This window comes from Pan troglodytes, chromosome 4, assembly GCF_028858775.2.
Source record: "Pan troglodytes isolate AG18354 chromosome 4, NHGRI_mPanTro3-v2.0_pri, whole genome shotgun sequence".
Taxonomy (NCBI): Eukaryota; Metazoa; Chordata; class Mammalia; order Primates; family Hominidae; genus Pan; species Pan troglodytes.
In genome coordinates this window covers 174,162,298-174,177,613 of record NC_072402.2, presented here as the reverse complement: position 1 = coordinate 174,177,613, position 15,316 = coordinate 174,162,298, and the positions used below count along the sequence as shown (strand labels likewise).

Genomic DNA, 15,316 nt, shown 5'->3' with positions numbered 1-15,316 from the left:
TCACACCTGTAATCCCAGCACTTTGGGAGGCTGAGGCGGGTGGATCACCTGAGGTCAGGAGTTTGAGACCAGCCTGACCAACATGGAGAAACCCCGTCTCTACTAAAAATAGAAAAAATTAGCTGGGCGTGGTGGCACATTCCTGTAATCCCAGCTACCTGGGAGGCTGAGGCAGGAGAATTCCTTGAACCTGGCAGGCGGAGGTTGCAGTGGGCCGAGATCGCACCATTACACTCCAGCCTGGGCAACAAGAGGGAAACTCCATCTCAAAAAAAAAAAAAAAATTAGCCGGGCATGGTGGCGGGCACCTGTAGTCCCAGCTACTAGGGAGGCTGAGGCAGGAGAATGGTGTGAACCCGGGAGACGGAGCTTGCAGTGAGCCGAGATGGCGCCACTGCACTCCAGCCTGGGCGACACAGTGAGACTCCGTCTCAAAAAAAAAAAAAAGGAAAAGAAAACTAAGCAAGCAAAACGAGTGACCATGCAGGAAAGGAAAGCTGTACTAGAAGGAGCCCAGGAACATCATATGCCAGTGGCTCAGGGGGTCCCGTTCCCATGGTCGATGGACTACAACCTTACCGTGCGCGCTGGGGAAGCGTGATGGGCTGTAAGATAATAAAATCCTCATCTTTCACTTTAAGAAATTAACAGATAGGCCAGGCTCGGTGGCTCACACCTGCAATCCCAGCACTTTGGGAGGCCAAGGCGGGTGGATCACGAGGTCTGGAGTTTGAGACCAGCCTGGCTAACATGGCAAAACCCCGTGTCTACTAAAAATACAAATATTAGCCGGGCATGGTGGCGGGCTCCTGTAACCCCAGCTATTTCAGAGGCTGAGGCAGGAAAATCGCTTGAACCTGGAAGGCAGATGTTGCAGTGAGCCAAGATCGCACCACTGCACTCTAGCCTGGGCAACAGAGCAAGACTCCATTTCAAAATTTAAAAAAAAGAAAGAAAGAAAGAAAAAGAAATCAACAGATAATGACTTAGCCCAGGAGGTCGAGGTTGCAGTGAGCAGAGATTTCGTCACTGCACTCCAGCCCGGGCGACAGAGCAAGACCCTATCTCAAAAAAAAAAAAAAAAAAAAAAAAAAAAAAAAAATCTAAGAAGGTGATAATAAAAAAGAAATAAACAGATAATGTCTTAAAAATTATGAGGCCAGGCACAGTGGCTCACGCCTATAATCCCAGCACTTTGGGAGGCCAAGGCAGATGAATCACTTGAGCTCAGGAGTTTGAGACCAGCCTGACCTACATGGCAAAAACCCATCTCTGCAAAAAATACAAAAATTAGGCCAGCATAGTGGCACATGCCTGTAGTCCCAGCTACTTGGGAGGCTGAGGTGGGAGGATCACTCGAGCCCAGGAGCTTGAGGCTGCAGTGAGCCATGAGCACACCACTGCACTCCAGCCTGGGTGACAGAGTGAGATCCTGTCTCAAAAAAAAAAAAAAAAGCAAAACAACAAAATATTATTAAATAACAGGCCAGGCACAGTGGTGCATGCCTGTGGTCCTGTGGTCCTAGCTACTCGTGAGGCTGAGGTGGGATAACTGCTTGAGCCCGGGAGTTTGAGGCTGCAGGGAGCCAGGACCTTCCCACTGCACTCCAGCCTTGGGCAACAGAGCAAGAATCCATTGCTAAAAAAAAAAAGAGAGAGAGAGAGAAAGAAGGAAGGAAGGAGGAAGGAAGAGAGGAAGGGAGGAAGGGAGGGAGGGAGCGGGGAAGGGGAGGGAGGGGAGGGGGCCAAAGGAGGTGAAAGCAGTTGCTTCTAGAGAGTGGATACTGGGGATGTGGGGTGTGGGTCAGGAAAAGGCCGGCTTTTGTTATAAGCCTTGTAGTATCATTTGATATTTTTGTTTGTTTGTTTTAAGGCTAGTCAAGTGAAGCAGTTTGAGTGGAGAAGGAAGAAAGCAATCTGTAACCTGTTGTGATAAATTAGTTGTAAACACCACTGCACTTGGACCAGCCTGTTTAGGTGTTTTTTGTTTGTTTGTTTGTTTGTTTTTTGAGACGGAGTCTCGCTCTGTCACCCAGGCTGGAGTGCAGTGGCGGGATCTCGGCTCACTGCAAGCTCCACCTCCTGGGTTGATGCCATTTTCCTGCCTCAGCCTCCCGAGTAGCTGGGACTACAGGTGCCTGCCACCACACCCGGCTAATTTTTGTATTTTTAGTAGAGACGGGGTTTCACTGTGTTAGCCGGGATGGTCTCGATCTCCTGACCTTGTGATCCACCCGCCTCGGCCTCCCAAAGTGCTGGGATTACAGGCGTGAGCCACCACGCCCGGCCTGTTTAGGTGTTTCTTGAGACAAGGTCTTGCTCTGTCACCCATTCTGGAGTGCAATGGCGCTATCCTGGCTCAGGGCAGCCTCAGACTCCTGGGCTCAAGCGATCCTCCCATCTCGGCCTCCTAAAGTGATGAGATTACAGGTGCGAGCCACCGTGACTGGCCTATTTGATATTTTTAAAAATTAAATGCCCATATTGCTGTGATAAGGTGAGCACTGTTATGCAGGAGTCCCAAGTAGCACAAACAATATGAGAGATGGCCTGGGCCAGGGAAGAACCAGGTGTATTCCAGGAGTTCAAAGAAGGTCCCTGTGGCTGGGTTGCAGGGAGAGAGGTGGGGAATCATGGGAGGGAGGCAGGTTCAGAAATTTGGCAGGGCCAGAGCATGCTCCACCCTATGAGACACAGGAAGGATGTTTCATTTTATTCTAAGAAAAACAAAAAACAGGAGGTCATTTCAGAGGGGGTTTTTTTGAGATGGAGTCTCACTCTGTCTCCCAGGCTGGAGGGCAGTGGGGCGATCTCGGCTCACTGCAACCTCTGCCTCCCGGGTTCAACCGAGTCTGCTGCCTCAGCCTCCCAAAGATTACAGGCGTGAGCCACCACACCTAGCTAATTTTTGTATTTTTAGTAGAGACGGGGTTTTGCCATATTGGCCAGGCTGGTCTCGAACTCCTGACCTCAGGTGATCCACCCACCTCGGCCTCCCAAAGTGCTGGGATTACAGGCGTGAGCCACCCACTGCACTTGGCCCATTTCAGAGTTTTAAGCAGGGGAGTGGCAGGGAGTAATTTCCTCTTAAGACCTTTCTGGCTGCTGTGTGTCGCCAGGCTGAACTGGGGGCAGCAGGGCTGGAGAGGAGGCAAGAGCAGGGCTGTAGTTTGGAGGTAGAATATTTGGGATTCATAGAATTTCATCTTCACAGCAACTCATTTTGCAGATGAGCAAACGGGCTCTTGCTGAGAGTGTTCCCCTGAGGCCCTCACAGCTGAAAGTGAGTGGGATTCACAGCCACTCTCCGAGCCCAAGGCCCTCGCCTCTCCCTGAGGCAGGGAGAAGGAGGCAGCCCTCCCGTGGCCCCAGGGCCCTAGCAAGAGGAGAAAACCCCAGTTCAGATGTGGACCCCAAAGCTTCAAAATGTTTGCCCTGTTGACCTACTCATCCAACTAACATAGAATAAGAAGCTCTTTTTGCAGAAAGTTGTTGACCGTGAGTGATTATTTATAATCATGGGAAGCTGGAAGTGACCGTAACATGAAACACAGGCAATGATGAAGAAAGATGTGGACAAGCCCTGGGTGGGATGTTCGGCAACCGTTAAACATTACAGCAATGAATAGCAAGAGACCCGTGGAGGAAGCACCTCCTGCCTCTCAGAACTTGAGCCGGGCACTACGTAATGCTCACAAAATCCCTTCGAGGCTGGGTGTGGTGGCTCACACCTGTAATCTCAGCACTTTGGGAGGCCAAGGCGGGCAGATCACTTGAGGTCAGGAGTTCAAGACCAGATTGGCCAACATGGTGAAACCCAGTCTCTACTAAAAATACAATAATTAGCTGGGTGTGGTGGCACGTGCCTGTAATCCTCAGGAGGCTGAGGCAGGAGAATGGTGTGAACCTGGGAGGTGGAGGTTGCAGTGAGCCGAGATCGTGCCACTGCACTCCAGCCTGGGAGACAGAGGGAGACACTGTCTCCAAAAGAAAACAAAACAAAAACAAAAACAAAAAACCCTTCTAGATTGGTACCATTCTACCCAGTTTACAGATGGGGAAAACAAAGCTCAGAGAGGTGAAGAGCCTGGCTTGAGTTTACAGAGTCAAGGAGCAGCAGAGCTTCGCTGGGCAGTTCACTGCCCTTCTCTAAGCGTTCCCTCCCCTGTGAGAATAATAACCCCTGGGTGGGCAGCGGGGGATGAGTGGGAATAAGAATGTGCCACCTCAGCGCCTGGCACACAATAGGCGCTCAGCAAGTGCAAACCTTCTTCCTTCCGTGGGGTTGTCCTCACCTTATGGCTGCTCCTCCCACTGCAATCACCATGGAAACAGCTTCCTCCCTCCCTGGTGACCATCCACGCTCCCCAGGGTCTGAGACTGCTTGCAGAGGTCAGAGCTAAATGGGCAGGGCCAGGGCTGTGTGTGGAGGAGCCCTGGGGCTGTTTCTGATGCTACCTTCCATGTGACTCTAGCCAGGGGAACCTTGGGAAGTTGCTGTGGAAAATGCTGGCTTGCCAAGAACCCTGGAGATGACAGCTGGGGACAGCCCACATGCTGAACGGCAGGGCTGCACTCAGCCAGACTGATAAATACAGATGCGCCCCACTGCTTAGGGGAATTAGTAAGTTCTCAGTCCTCAGAACCCCCAGCAGTGCTGAGCCACAGTCCTCAGTGAGACAGGGACAGCGATGTGGGTACAGCTACGCCCTGGAGAGTGACATCATAGCGCTGGAGTCAAGGGCAGTGAGTGAGGTGGTCATGGAGGCAGGGTCCAATATTAGGACAGGGATCCCTTGGGGGTAGGGGTGGCACTGGTGGTGGTAAGTTGGGATGGACATGCTGATGATGTGTGTGCTGATGAAGGTGGAGACGCAGGTGGCGCTGGTGGAGGTGACAGTTGGGGGAGGGAGATGGTGGTGGTGGCGGGGCTGGCGGTGGAGACGCAGGTGAGCTGGGCATTAGCGGTACTGCTAGACTGCAGGTGTCCATTGTGTAAGGAACAGCCAGGGGCTGGATGTGTCCAGCCCAGGCATCCCTCTGAGGCTGTAACCTGGGACCTACCTCCCTCCTCACTTTTTTCTCTCATGTTCTGTCCTTCAGAAATGAGTCAACTGCCACGGGACAATTAGTCACTAGGTGTGCAGCCAGCAGGTATCAAGATGGATTCATCATCATTACAAAGTTCCCCTGGGTCCAGCCTGCAGGACAGGAGATTCCTGCCCTCAGGGTCCCTCCTCCCAGTCCCAGAGGAAAATGGGAACTGGCAAGGAAAGGCCGTGTGCCGAGGCTAGCACTTTGCCCCCATTACCATTTAGTCCTCAGCAAACTGACGTCCAAGAGGGGAAAGGGCGCGGCCCAGCCAGTAATGGGACCAGAACCCAAGCCAGGCCTGTGCCTTCTCTCTTTTCTAGGCTCCTGGGTTTTCCTTCTTGAGCTGCCCGATTTTCCCACAGGTCATGCTGAGCCCACAGACATGTGATGTTGAGAGAGAACAGCCCGAACCAGGACCTTCACCCAGTCCCCGAGGCGCCTCCCCCTACAGCCCCTTCCCCATACATGCCATGCTTCTCCCTCATGGAAGTGTCTCCCAACTCCCCCCTCCCCATCTCACAGGGCAGGATGGAGGGCCTCAAGAAGCCTGTGGACCCTCACTCAGAGCAACAGCGACACCCCTTTGCATTTGTGTGATGCACACACAGTCTCTCCCCTGCATGTGGGCCCAGCCATCCCCCTGGAAGGAAGAGCTGGATTCATCAATCCCCTTTATGCACACAGGCATGAGTGCAGGAGGCCAGGGTTCCTGCCCAGCAGCTCCAAGGCTGTCAGAGGCAGAGCGGGGGTGCCACCCTGTCTGCCTCCCAGGCCAGTGCTCTTTCTTGCCTCGTCCCTGCCTCGCCTGCCTCCTGCTCTGCTGGGGTTGGCCCCGGGTTTCTCGCAGTCCTGCCTCCTCATGATCATGATGAGGCTGGCGTTCTACAGTCCAGAGCATCTGCCTCTGGATTCAGTCACTTGGGGAAAAAGCACAGTGTCTGTGTGGGCTGGGGAAGGCGCAATAACGGCCTGCCCCAATGCTAAGCCTTCCCCATGACAGGTCACTCCCAAGCTCAAATCTCCTCCATGGCTCCCAGGGGCTGCAGGACACACTGCCTGCCCCTCAGCCTGACAGGCGAGGTCCTTGGAGGTCCTGGGTCTTGCTTTTTCCACACGAGCTGCTCTGTCCCACTCCTGAGGTCCAGTGGTGTTGAATGCTCCTGTTCTCGGTCCACACCCTGCATTTTCCTTCCTCCATTTGCCTAAACCATTCCCTCTGCCCAGAATGTCTTTCTTTGCCTTCTGCCTACGTGCAAATCCTCTCCATTCTGTAAGGCCCAGGTCAGCTGTGGAGCTGTGTTCAGGCAGTTGGTGGCCCCCACTCTGGGCTCCTCATTTCCTGGTACCCCAGCAAGGGGCAGGAGCAAGGCACAAATGGAAAACAAGTGAACGGAGTTGCCCCCGGGCTGGGACTTGCGGACAGGCACCCGCTTCTCCCTGCTGGGGCAGCCTCAGGCCAACGCGTGGGTGTGAAACAAGGTCCCAGTCACTGCACAACCGTACCCCCGGGCTCTTTTCTCTGTTTGCTCCTTTTAAAAATGGGAACTATTAACCGGGTGCGGTAACTCATGCCTGTAATCCCAGCACTTTGGCGGGCCGAGGCGGGCAGATTACAGGGTCAGGAGATCGAGACCATCCTGGCTAACATGGTGAAACCCCGTCTCTACTAAAAGTTCAAAAAAGAATATATATTAGCCAGGCGTGGTGGCGGGCGCCTGTAGTCCCAGCTACTTGGAAGGCTGAGGCAGGAGAATGGCGTGAACCCGGGAAGCGGAGCTTGCAGTGAGCCGAGATGCCGCCACTGCACTCCAGCTTGGGTGACAGAGCAAGACTCTGTCTCAAAAAAAAAATAAAAAAAAAAAATGAGAACTATTGGCTAGGTGTGGTGGCAGTCCAGGCCAATACCAATAGTTCTCATTTTTTAAAGGAGCAAACACAGTCCAGCACTTTGGGAGGCTAGAGTGGGAGGATCACTTGAGCCCAGAAGGTTGAGGCTGCAGTGAGCCGAGATCGTGCCACTGCATGCCAGCCTGGGCGACAGAGCAAGACCTTGTCTCAAAAAATAAAAATAAAGTAATTTAAAATGGAGACTATCTATATTCCAGAAATTACTGCTTCCTTGTTCTCAAGCCCTCCGGCCACTGCTGTTGTTTCCCTGCTCTCAAAAAAATGCCTGGACCAGCCTGACCAACATGGTGAAACCCTGTCTCTACTAAAAATACAAAAATTAGCCAGGCATGGTGGCGCACACCTGTAATCCCAGCTATTCGGGAGGCTGAGGCAGGAGAATCACTTGAACCAAGGAGGCGGAGATTGTGGTGAACTGAGATCGCACCACTGCACTGGAGCCTGGGCGACAAGCAAGACTCCATCTCACAAAAAAAAATTAGCCAGCCGTGGTGGCGTGCACCTGTAATCCTAGCTAGTCAGGAGGCTGAGGCAGAAGAATCGTTTGAACCAGGGAGGCACAGGTTGCAGTGAGCCGAGATAGCGCCTTGCACTCCAGCCTGGGCAACAGAGTGAGAATCCGTCTCAAAAAGAAAGTGCTTAGGGAAGGACCAAAAAGGACACAGAGGAGAATCAGGGAGACTCTGGCCCCCACGCCATGAGATGTGTAGTCTCCAGGAATCCTCACTGGTCCCACCTGGCCCAGGAGGTGCCAGCTCTTCAGCCTTGGCTGAGAGGAGGCTTCAGCCGCATCTCAGAGCAGTCCACGGCGCCAAGATTTTCTAGAATTTGGAACCACTGGGAGTGAGGATACCCGGACTGCCCAGGGCCTCCAGGAGGGTCAGGGTGGGGAGGTGGGTCCTCCTTCAGTGTGGGGAGCCCCCGGGGTGCACTCAGCCACGATGCTACAGAGCTCCCCCAGCACCGCCACCGCTACACGGCCAGCTCGCCATGCACTTTCACTTCTCCTTTTTCATTTACTTCACACAGCTGTTCCCAAACAGGAATTATCCTATCCTATTATTCCAAGGAAACCGAGGCTCATAGATGCCCAGAGATGGGTGAGCCAGGGGCAGCAGGTTAGACCCAGGCTGCCTCCAAATCCAGAGGTCCCTGGGCAAGCCTTGGTCTGGGCTCCGTTGATCCAGGAGTCCGTGCCTGCACCCACAGAGCGGACTCCAGCCGAGCCTGGGTGCCCGGAGCAAGGATGTGGGACCTGAGCACCCAGCTCCCCGCCACGGGCCCTCCCAGTGCCTGTGGCCCAGGCCACCTGGCCCAGCAGACACATACAGACTCAAACAGCCCTGGGTTCAGATGGCAGCATTTCACATATTTGTTGTGCAACCCCAGGTAAGCCCTCTCCCCTCTCCAGGCCTCAGTTTCCCCTGCTGAGAAGCAGAGTGAGGATAAAAATCAAGGGGTCTACACACAGGCCATGACCTGTTTCCATCAGCGGGACCTCGGTGCTCACTGGGACCCTGCCTTGTGCCTGGTGCCCAACCCAGCACAGGCCTGCCTGAGTGACGCAGCGTGGCCCCGACTCTCAGCTGGGTCCCCACCTCCTCTACTAGGGCAGAGAGATGTGCAGGGCCCAGACTGGGCAGAGCTGGGGCCAGCCTGGGTCAGTCCCTGCCTGACACTTCCTAGCACTGGCTGAGGTGGCACTGGGCTTGGTCATAGGCCACATGCCCACCTTTGCCTCAGGGCTTTTCAGGCCCTTTCTGGAACTCTTCTCATCCCCATTTGATAAATGAGGAAATGGAGGCCCAGAAGAGTTAAGTAGCCCACCAAGGTCAGGGTGGAGCTGGGATGTGAACCGAGCAGCTGGGGTAAGAGCCCAGGTCAGCTTCCCCATCCTCAACCCCTGAGCATCCTATGAAGGGGCCAGGCCAGTTACCTCGTTTCCCTGGGGTGCCTGCCTCCCTTCCATCCTCTGAAGAATCATCCCGTGAGGACTTGGATGGGAAGGGGGCCATCAGCCCCCAGGGAAGGAGGTATTATTATCCCATGTTTACCGAAGAAACAGGCCTCACAGCAGGCTGGGACTTGACCCAGCTCTGCCCCATCTAGCGTGCGACTTCCCCTGCCCAGCTTCAGGGGAGACTTTTAAAGACCCCCAAGCTTGCCTTGGCTCTAGGGATCCCCCCAACCCCCACATATCTCTGGCCCAGAGACCCCCGATGAGCTGGATAGTCCCTACCTGTGTCCCCTTCGCCACAGAGGCGGCAGGCAGGCGCCGGACAGGCGCTGGCGCACAGGTGGGCACCCTCTGCGGCCTGCAGCTATGTGGCCAGCAGACTTTGGCACCATCTCCACCTCCACTGAGCAATCATTAACCCTGCCAGAGACCACACCTCCCAGGAGGGGGCCGACTCCTAATGAGGCAGAGTACAGCTGGGGGCGCCGGACAGGAGGAAGGGACCAAGGCGCCAGAGCTCCTGGTGCTCCTGGGGCTGGAGGCCCACACCACAGGAGAAGGGGCCTGGCCGACCCTGAGCCCAGAGGACCTGGGAACAAGGCCCAACCCTGGGGCAGGCTGGAGGCGGGGACGGTGACAGTCAGAAGGTGATGCCAGAGCCCCCGTCCCCTCCCTGCTACGAGTCTTCAGTGACAGGGGATCTGTGGACAAGTGGGGGATTGAGTCAGGAGAGGGAAGTGGTAAAACAGTGTAACAATCAAACACTGCGTGGCCAGACCAGCCCCTGTGAGGTTCTCGTGGAGGACTGGGGGCTAGCTGAGCCTGGACAACCCACTTTCGAGCCTGTTGACACTGATCTCACCCCGCATTGAGACCCTCAAAAGGCATCTGCCCGTCCCCAGGGGCTTCATCCACTCCCAAGTTGCCTTTTTTTTTTAAATTATTTATTTATTTTTGAGTCAGAGTCTTGCTCTGTCACCCAGGCTGGAGTGCAGTGGCACAATCTCGGCTCACTGCAACCTCTGCTTCCTGGGTTCAAGCAATTCTCCTACCTCAGCCTCTCGAGTAACTGGGATTACAGGCGTGGGCCTCCACACCCGGCTAATTTTTTTTTGTATTTTTAGTAGAAACAGGGTTTCACCATGTTGGCCAGGCTGGTCTCGAACTCCTAACCTCAGGCGATCCGCCTGCCTCGGCCTTCCAAAATGCTGGGATTACAGGGATGAGCCACGGAGCTCGGCCCCCAGGCTGGCTTTAAGCGCTGCCCGATGTGGTGGCCTCCCGAAGGGGCTCAGCCACAAGTCCTCCTTATCCTCACTTTGGCCCAGCCATCACAGTTGACACAGAAAGGGGACCCTGGGCACAACTTTCTTAAGGCACACCACTGAGTCGTCACCATTGGGTGGCCCTCTTCTTGTGGGCAGAGGACATGTCTAATTCACAATAGATATATAGTCATGCACCATATATCTGTGTTTTGGTCAACAACGAACCACACATATAATAGCGGTCCCATAAGAGTATAATATCATCTTTCACGGCACCCTTTCTGTGTTTACATGCACAAATACTTACCCCTGTGTTACAGTTGCCTGCAGCGTGCGGTACAGTCCCGGGCTGCATAGGTTAGCAGCCCAGGAGCACAGGTGGTGGTATAGAGCCTGGGTGTGTAGTAGGTGGTACCGCCTAGGTTTGTGTAAGTCACTGTGTGATGTTCACACAATGACGAAATTGCCTGATGACACATTTCCCAGAAGGTGTCCCCGTTGTTAAGGGTTGTGTGACTGTATATCAGGCAGTTGCTATAGTCAGGCATTTTAATAGTTTGCTTCCCAACTCTCCAAATGTAAAACATATTAACAAAATTTATATGCCACCAGCATAAAAAGAAGAAACCCAGATGAAGGGAAGTCAAGTGAGAAAAATAAGGGTAATCTACGCCTGAATTGAGGCCATAAAATACTTGTCTTGAGCTGGGGGCACTGGTGTGCACCTGTAGTCCCAGCTACTTGGGAGGCTGCAGCAGTAGGATGGCTTGAGGCCAGGATTTCTGTGCTGTAGGGCACTATGCCGATGGGGTGTCCACACTAAATTCAGCACTAATATGGTGAACCCCAAGGAGCAGAGGACCACTAGGTTGCCTCAGAAAGGGTGAACCAGCCCAGGTCAGAAACAGAGCAGGTCAAAATTCAGGTGCTGATCAGTAGTGAGACTGTGCCTATGAATAGCTACTGCACTCCAGCCTAGACAACATAACAAGAGCTTCTCTCTCAAAAAATAAACAAATTATATATATATATATATATTTGCCTTCAAGTTCTGGGTAATTGTAGAGATGGGTCATGAATCAGGTTCTGAGCTTCCCCCCAGGCAAAGAAAAAAGGGAATTGAGATCCATTGAGTCCAGCATCCATCCATTTTAAAACATTTGCATAGGCTGGTGGCTCACGCCTGTAATCCCAGCACTTTGGGAGGCTGAGGCGGGTGGATCACCAGGTCAAGAATTCGAGACCAGCCTGGCCAAAATGGTAAAACCCTGTCTCTGCTAAAAATACAAAAAATAGCTGTGCACGGTGGCAGGTGCCTGTAATCTCAGCTACTCAGCAGGCTGAGGCAGGAGATTCACTTGAACCCGGGAGGCAGAGGTTGCAGTGAGCCAAGATTGTCCCACTGCACTCCAGCCTGTGTGACAGAGCAAGACTCCATCTCAAAAAAAAAAAAAAAAAAAAAAAAAAAAGACCAAAAAGACGACTTTGCATATAGCCAGGCTCTGGGAGCTATGATGCAGTTCGGAGTTTTGATACCCAAGAGGCTTTTCCTCTTTTTGAGAAGTGTTTCTGAGGAAAGGATGCTGCAGACACTGGGTAGCACTCGATGCAACTATTACAATGCAGGGGTTAAGAGACCAGAGACCAGGCTCCTCTGGGGTCAGACTGCTGGGTTCAATTTTTTTTTTTGAGCACCATGTTGGCCAGGCTGGTTTCAAACTCCTGACCTCAGGTGACCCACCCGTGTCGGCCTCCCAAAGTACTAGGATTACAGGTGTTAGCCGCCGTGCCCAGCCACAATTTTTAATTTCATTTTATTTTTATTATTTTTTTTATCTACTGTATATTCACAATGGGTTCAATTTTGGCAGGGCAAGTTGCATAACCTCTCTAAGATGGTTTCCTTATCTGTAAGTTGCAGGTAATACATGATGCCTACCTGGGCAGGTGATGGTGAGGATGTAATGAAGTCACCCATTTGAAGTCCTGAGCACAGTGCCCAACGCAATAAGGTCTCAATGAATGTTAGTTTTCGTGGGGGCATGGTGGTGACTATTGCATTACTATTACTAATATCACCTCATTTAATCCTGCCAATAACTCCAGGGATGATTTTTTTCCCCATTACAGATGGGAAAATAGACCTTAGACAGATTAGATCACCACCCGAGATTACAGAAAGTGGCAGAACTGAGATATTAGCATATCTGTGCAACAATTCTTGCCCCTGACTTTCCTGCCACAGCCGTCAGATTCCTCTCTGAAGGAAGTAGGCACTAGTCATCGCTGGTGGCTTAACCGGTAAGAAGAGAGGCAGGTGACCCCACCCAAGGCTCCAGGCTCCCCGCTCTGCCTCAGACCATGGGAGTCAGCCTGGTCGCTCTGCTGTGCCCCAAATAGGGCAGACCCCAACCCAAGCCCCTGCCCCCTCTCCCTGCCCTTATGGCTGAGGCCGACAGCTCTGAGTCACTGCTCTGGTTGACAGAGGTGTGTCCTGGCCTGCCCAGACCTTTGGACCCATCACGATGAGGCACGTGTGGCCAGATGGTGCCCTGCCCATCTCAAGGGGCACCATCCACCTGCCACAAGGCAGCCTGGGAAGCACACAGCGATCTGGGCTATGACGATCCAGGTCCAGGTCTAGGTCCAGGGTTGGCTTCATGGAGCAGCAGGCAGCCAGGCAGAGTGGGACTAAGAGCCCAGGATATGGACTCAGGTGACCTGGGTCCTAATCCCCACCACCACTTACCTGCTGGGGGCTTGGGCAAGGTACACCATCTCCCACACTATTGGTGTCCTTGTCCAAAATGGGCCTAATGCAGACTCCACCTCATAGGCCTGTTCTAAGGAGTAATGATGTAATGCATGACAGCACTTAGCACAGAGTAAGTAATGGGGTGATGTGCACGAGGCGACAGTTTAGATACACATCAGGGTTCCTTCACAGCCACTGTCTGAAGTGTGTGCCTTAAAATTTTTTTTAATCAGAAAAACTTCTCGGCCGAGTGCGGTGGCTCACGCCTGTAATCCCAACACTTTTGGGACACTGAGGCAGGCAGATCACTTCAGGCCAGGAGTCCAAGACCAGCCTGGCCAACATGGTGAAACGTAGAACATGGTGAAACCCCATCTCTACTAAAAATACAAAACTTAGCCCAGCGTGGTGGCGTGCACCTGTAGTGCCAGCTGCTCAGGAGGCTGAGGCACAAGAATCGCTTGAACCTGGAGGTGGGGTGGGGGGAGATTGCAGCGAGCCGAGATTGCACCACTACACTCCTGCCTGGGTGACAGAGTGAGACTCTGTCCCCACCCCACCCCCCAAAAAAAAGAAAAGGAAAAAAGAAAACTTCTCATTACCTGTCTTTGCTATGTGCACCCACTGCATACTCAGAAATTTATCAAGTTGAAATCAAGCGTTAACTTGCCCTGAAGTTAGGCAAGTCTCTCCTTCCCTCTGAGCCGCCATTTCTTTACCTGTAATACCTCTGACGCCCACCTAGTGCACAGCCTTAGAGGTGACCCGGAGAGTCTGGGCTGAGAGTGACTCTGGTGTGAATGCATTCAACCCCTCAACTTCCCAATGATCCCCGGAAGTTGCACTTTGCAGGGTACAAAGTCCCTTCGTTGCTCTTACAGACAAGGAACCAGCCCAAGAATATCCCCGTGATGTCACAGACTCACAGCCTCCCACCCTAGAAAGAACTCGGGGCTGGGCGCGGTAGCTCACGCCTGTAATCCCAGCACTTTGGGAGGCCGAGGCGGGCGGATCACGATGTCAGGAGTTCAAGACTAGCCTGGCCAACATGGTGAAACCCCATCTCCACTAAAACACAAAAAATTAGCCGGGCGTTGCGCCATACACCTGTAACCCCAGGTACTCCAGAGGCTGAGGAAGGAGAATCGCTTGAACCCGGATGGCGGAGGTTGCAGTGAACCGAGATCGCGCCACTGCACTCCAGCCTGGGCGACAAAGTAAGACTCCGTCAAAAAAAGAAAGGAAAGAGAGAAAGAAAGAAAATAAAGGAAAAGAAGAAAGGAAATAGAAGAAAGAAAAAAAGAGAAAGAAAGAAAAGAAAAGAAAAAAGAAAGGAAGGAAGGAAAAGAAAGAAAGAAAGAAATTGGGGACCCATGAGACCAACTTCTCCCCACCCCAGAGCCTCCTTCCAGGGCACTCATTCCCTCTAAAGCTCTCCTTTAGGTGGCTGTTCTGTCAACAAACGGCAGCTTTAAAAACTAAGCAGACCCGGAGGCAGCCGCTCCACCGTCTAATCAGCCCTCCGCAGAGGAGCTAAACCTGGGCTAAGCAGACGACCTGGCTGTGCAGCTTGTGGGAGGCGCGGTCTGCAGGGACTACCACCACCTGCATGCCAGCCAGAGCGCGGCCCGCGGCGGGGTGCAGCCCTCGCTGGCCTAATGCGCCCAGGAGGCGGGGACGGTGGGGCTACCCTCCGGGGCCGGGACCCGCGGCCTGAGCTGGTGCCGGCCATGCCCTGGTCCAGGTTGGCTCTAGCGATGGGGACACAGGGGTTGCGGGGAACGTAATCCCTCCCGATGTCTCGGCCGGCCGCCTCGTTTTGTTGTCACTGGAGTCTCCCATCCTCCTCCTGAAGAAGGTATCATCAATTCCATTCCGCAGACTTGAAAACTGAGGGTCAGAGAATGGCCCAAAGTGGGGAACCAAGATCTGCTGACCCCAGATAGCTATTAGCTACCTCCGCGCCCACCGGGGCTGGGGGAGGGGACACACTCTCCGGGAAGCGAAGATTCTCTGAACGACCATGGGGTCGTATTGTTTCCCGTTTCACAGGCGAGAAAACGAAGTCACTCCTCCAAGGTCACGGAGGCTGCCAGGCCCCAGGCGCCGCGCCCTTACGCACCCCTGGCCGACTGACGCTGGGCGGGCGCGGCCGAAAGAGGCTCCGCCCCGCCCGCGCCACCCGCGCTCCCGCACGCGTGGTGCGGTCCAGGCAGCTCCATTCGCGCGGGGCCGGGGCGGGGGTCCTGGAAGCTGCGCAGCCGGTGTGGGCCCCGCGCGCCCGGGTGGTGAGGTCCGCGGACGGTTCCCCTGCACCGGGCCGGAGAGGGGCCG

At 53.8% G+C, this 15,316-nt stretch overlaps 1 protein-coding gene across 1 annotated transcript in view; it reads right to left on the bottom strand.

Annotated features, from left to right (window-relative positions):
- The window catches only part of CDHR2 (cadherin related family member 2), a 42,694-nt gene extending 38,081 nt beyond the window's left edge, over positions 1 to 4,613 (bottom strand). The window contains exon 1 of the mRNA XM_016954302.4: positions 4,296 to 4,613. Within this exon, the coding sequence (XP_016809791.1) occupies positions 4,296 to 4,358 (63 nt within the window). The 5' untranslated portion in view covers positions 4,359 to 4,613. The remainder of the gene's footprint in view (positions 1 to 4,295) is intronic.
- Positions 4,614 to 15,316: the final 10,703 nt, after the last annotated feature.